General features: G+C 50.1%; 1 protein-coding gene across 1 annotated transcript; it reads right to left on the reverse strand.

Annotated features, from left to right (window-relative positions):
* Window positions 1-320: 320 nt before the first annotated feature.
* Window positions 321-4,399, reverse strand: LOC125539584. Its single transcript, XM_048703074.1, has 2 exons — window positions 4,057-4,399; window positions 321-889 (listed from the first exon to the last, which is right to left on the reverse strand). The coding sequence occupies exons 1-2, from the start codon at window positions 4,142-4,144 to the stop codon at window positions 693-695; spliced, it is 285 nt and encodes a 94-aa protein (XP_048559031.1). The 5' UTR covers window positions 4,145-4,399; the 3' UTR covers window positions 321-692.
* Window positions 4,400-4,816: the final 417 nt, after the last annotated feature.

The following is a 4,816-nucleotide window of genomic DNA, read 5'->3' on the forward strand; positions in this document are numbered from 1 at the left end:
GAGACGTCGATGGATAATGCTGCGGTCGCCTCTCCGCAAGGGAATTAACGGCCCATAACGTGTCGCTTCCCTTTGTTGGGTTCGCCCGGTTTTCTGTTAAGTGTCAACTTCGGCCATGAAAGAAACCCTGCAAGTTGCGCCTGTCGTGCTCCTCCTTACTCCCCCCCCACAAATTGCCCCGAACATATTTTTTGTTGCTAATTGGTCCCCTTCATTTCGCCACACCAGATAACACCAAGAAATGAGCAAGGCGAATACCGAAATTCGGCCGACTTAACATCACTGTTGAATAGCAGGTGACAACTAATCAAAATGACATATGAACGACAGGGAAACCGGATATTTATATATGGTTGATTGAAAAGTAAACCCCTCTTGCTCCATCGCTTCTCCGAGCTTGCGAGAATTCAGCGCAATCGGCACGCGACATGTACAGAAAACATTCAGACTTTCAGAGGCTTGCGACCCGCTCTGCAAACTGAATTCCTCGCTCTTTTTCCCGGAGAGTCGACGGGCAGGGGGATGGGGGTGCTGATCGGTGCCTGGCATCAGGCATTGAGTTGCCAGACTGACTAATTAACACTATTACCACAGGGTGCTTGCTTACTTACTAAATCGGCCCTCCTCCTCGTCTTGTTATTATGGACCGGTGCTACCAAACCGAGCTGCATTCCATGTCGGCGTCGGGGTCTCTACTGCGCCGCGGCCGCGATCGAGGACGACGACCGGGAGGGCCACGCCGAGGGCGGCCTCCAGGAGGCCGCCTGCTGTTGCTTGCGCCTCTTGGGGTCCTCGAGCTCCGAGGTCAGCATCTCGAACATCACCTGCACGTCCTTGTATCCACAGGTCTGCACGTCCTCGTGAAGCTTCAGTATGCTGCCTCCACTGCCTGCACGCACGAACGCACGGGTTGGTTTCAGATAAGGGTTTTGTTGTCACTGTCATGGGTTCCTCCCCACACTTTGTTAGTGGAGAGGAAAGCAGGAGCTATGCTCTGCTGGCTTCTTCTGCACCTTAGGAATTCGTGGGGGGGGGAGCGGGGTAAGGGGGGAGGGGGAGGGGGTTTGAAAGATATGTGACACTCGTTGCCACTCGTGCGAATGGAATGACACCTCAGCTTTTTTTAATGGAATAATGACACCTCAGCTTGTTGTGTATACTTGTTCCCTTTCTCCTTTCTTTCCCACTAATTTCATGATTTTTTTAGCAACAAAGTGACTTTTTCTTTGAACGGCAACAGAGTGACTTTATTATTAACTAAAGAAAGAGATTATATTTGGTTGAAAGAACTAAAAAAACAGGAGTACACATTAAATCTTTTTGATGTCATCATCTCCTACTGGCTATTTTTTATTTTTTGAGAACATCTCCTACTTCACTTTTTCCTTGCACAAACGGCGAACTAGCAAGTAGATTGGGCCCTAAGAAAGTGTTGTTCCCCCAGGTCCATTCCTTTCCTGGCAGGTCGAACAACTTGGCAATTGGCGTCATGGGCCTAGCACAAATGGCAAAGCCACTAAGGCCCGTGTACTAAAGTTCTAGTATCTATTAATAAGACCTTGGGGCCCTAAACAATAATGGGCTTCCACTTCCACCACCGGCAATATAACCGAAGCTGCCGAGTCGAGGGTGTTTTTTATTCCTCTGGATAAAAAGGGCGGGCGATGTAAAGAACACAACAGCACACACAGCATTATTGGCACGCACAGAAACACCAGAAGCTATCTAGACAAGGAAAAAACTCCCAGAAGAGGAAGTAAAAGATATTCGATATTCTTCTACCCTCACCTCACCCCCAGCAAAAAAAGAAGGGGAAAAAAGTGAGACCAACAGGGTAAAGGGAGACATTCGATATTCTTCTACCGCGAGATCGACGGCTAAACGCACCCCGTCATGCATTCTTATCTAGAAACCGCATGCGCCTTTTCCTCAGCTAGCCAAGAACATTCCCCGCCTCGGGTTCTCACCACGAAGCTTCTTCGCCTCCTTTTCCACTACCTAAGACTTTACCACAAAGGCGCACGACACGCATGAATATATATAGTACGCCCTTTATTCCCAGCCCCAAGCGAGACCGATGGAGCGCCGCAAGTTCACTTACACGGTGACGTGTGGCTTTTTTTTATGGGATGGTAATGCATACCATGGTGAGTGACGTGACTCCATGTTGCTGCAACGAACGGCTGGGGACAAAAAGAAAAGGAGATAGCTCCACAAAGATACAAAACAAAAATGTAAAGGTTGCCATCGCCTATTGGCCGGCTATCATCACCCCGATCTCCAAAAAAACTGCTATCATCGCACTGTTCCAACAGAAAAAAGATGTAGACGCCATGGGCGGCTCCGGTGGCCTGCGGCGTTCTTCCCGGGGCCCCGGTTTGATTTGTGCACACGATCATTGCGCCTACGAGTACTGGTATTACGATACAGTGTCCTACGATGATCCTGCCATAGGTCCATGACCATAAGCTCGAGTTCTAGACAAGTTGGTGGACACTATCTCCCAATGATTGTGTGGTTGAGTGTCACATTTCCATAGAAAACCTCCTGATGACCGGAAGAGAACCATTGGCAGTGGCAGACCAGTCCCCTTGCGCACCGCCGCAGCCGCAAAAGCTCGGTTCAGACGGCACGAGCTTAGCTGAATTATTGGAGGGCAATGGCAATGCACACTTGCTAAGACAAGTATCTCAAGACCACAGCCAGACAAGGGAAGCTGCGAGAGATGAGGACACCACAAGCAGTACTGCTACCACTTTTTCTCCCTATAGATAGATTTGCACGGTGTCAAGGAAGATCTGTGCAGGTGTGTGGCAAAGATAATTCATCAGTAATTATTAACCGTGCGGCAAATATCAGAGGCGCATCGTAGTAAACGAGCAGGCCCACGACACTTGTCGGCGCGCGCCTACTGAATATGGACGGTACCGGCTGGCGGCACAGTGCGGCGGCCAGTGCCAAGTACTGGCGACGAGATCTCACACTGTGCGGCGCTGCTAATTCATTCCTCGCACTTGCAGGCTGCTGCCAAGTTCCTTGTACGTACAGTTGCGTACCGACAGGGGAGGTTGACTTCCTCGGCAGAGCATTCAGTCTCGTGCAAGTGCAGAGCAGTGTTATTTTGAAGAGAAGTATACCTAACAGAACCCGTTGAAACTGCAAAGAAATTTTCAGCATGGGTGGTCGGCAGCAGAAATTGAGAAAGAGGTCGCCAGGCTTTTCACCCCGGGGCCCGCGTGTGTTAGAATATGTGAGGGGAGGAGCTAGATTTGGGAGGGAGGACGCTAGTGCGAGATGACGGGGCGCGGAGGTGTGGCTTCTAGACTGAAACTGCAAAGTCCAATCCGATCTGTATTTTAGTGGAGAGGAACCGCATTCCAAAATGGATTAGTCTTTGACCCGTGCAGTAAATTAAACTGACGAGCGTGGTCAATGCCGTAGGGGCGAAGAATTTGCCGATTAAAGTAAGTTCGATCCGATTATTATACCACCACTACTGTAGTACTAGAAAACAGCTGCAGGATTCAGTGGTTTCTTGCGGAGGATGTATAATAAACTGACTAATTACGCAGACTGAAGCGTCAGCTAACCGCTACCGAACTCTGATAAGTTTCTTAAGTTTTGGATCAGGAGAGGGAAAGATGAAGAAGAAAATTATAAGCATGGCTTGGCTATGACTGTACTGTTGAGTATGAAATTCTCTGTTCATCTAAGAAATTGCAGTTTTATCCTGAATAAACCTCAGGCACGCGCGTGTCACCTACCTAGAATTCTAGATGCTGCTGTTTTGTCCCGCAGAGTGGAGTGGTAAAAACAATCCACGAGTGAATTCCGCAGTGATCGTGGGAAGTGGGAACTCAACTGACTAAACTGAAGCAGGAGGTGTCGCTCTGCGTGTGGCAACTATAAACCTCTAATTCAGGGCAACTGACTCAACTGATCAAAACAGCCTACTACGCATCTGATCTGCGTGCTAGCCGTGCCCAGGGCCACGGATCGGCCAATGGACGACGGCGAGGACTCGACGTGGAGAGGGGCGGTGGCGGCGGCGCGTACCTGTCTTGCGGGAGCGGACGCGGGTGGAGACGGCGGCGAGCGCGCGGCGCGCGGGGAAGACGACCTTCTTGCGCCACCAGGCCATCATCGCGCGCACGGGCGCCGGTATCCTCGCGGCGGCGGCCAGCCTCGACGCCCACCTCGCTCGCTCGCTCTCGCTCTGGCTGGGTGGTTCGGGATGGGATTTTGATCTCGAAACGAATCGAATCGAACGCGCCCCTCCTGTCCTGGACTGACGCCGCGCGGGCTGATGGGTACTGTTGGGCTGCTGTTTATAGGCGAAGGCGGGGCAGCGGCGCTGGTTGTTGGTTGGTTGCACTCGCTGCGTTTTGGATCCGTGTGCTCTCCTCTGCTCTGCTCTGCCTTTTTATCCCTCGCGTGCCTAGGCTAGGGCTTCGCTGCTATCCGCACCCCAGGCCCCTGCAAAAAATGTATGGGTACATAGAATATGTATGTCTAATACATATTCCATCTGCCATGTGTTTATTGGTTCACCACGAATTTTAGGTCAAATTTTCAATCATAGTATATATTTGACTAGCCAAATATCTCTACCATTGAAGGGAAGTTGGCGTTGGTACGTCACCAAATGCGGTTTGGTCCCTCCCCATTCGTTTGGAATAATCTAAACCAAATCATGTTTTTCTTACCTTACTCTAGTGAAAACCCGGCACTAAATCAATCAAATCTTACTAAAATCATGGCCTGCATTAACTCAATTAACTAGATCAAATTTTACTTGTCTTCTCCTACTCATGCT

This window comes from Triticum urartu, chromosome 2, assembly GCF_003073215.2.
Source record: "Triticum urartu cultivar G1812 chromosome 2, Tu2.1, whole genome shotgun sequence".
NCBI classification, from domain to species: domain Eukaryota; kingdom Viridiplantae; phylum Streptophyta; class Magnoliopsida; order Poales; family Poaceae; genus Triticum; species Triticum urartu.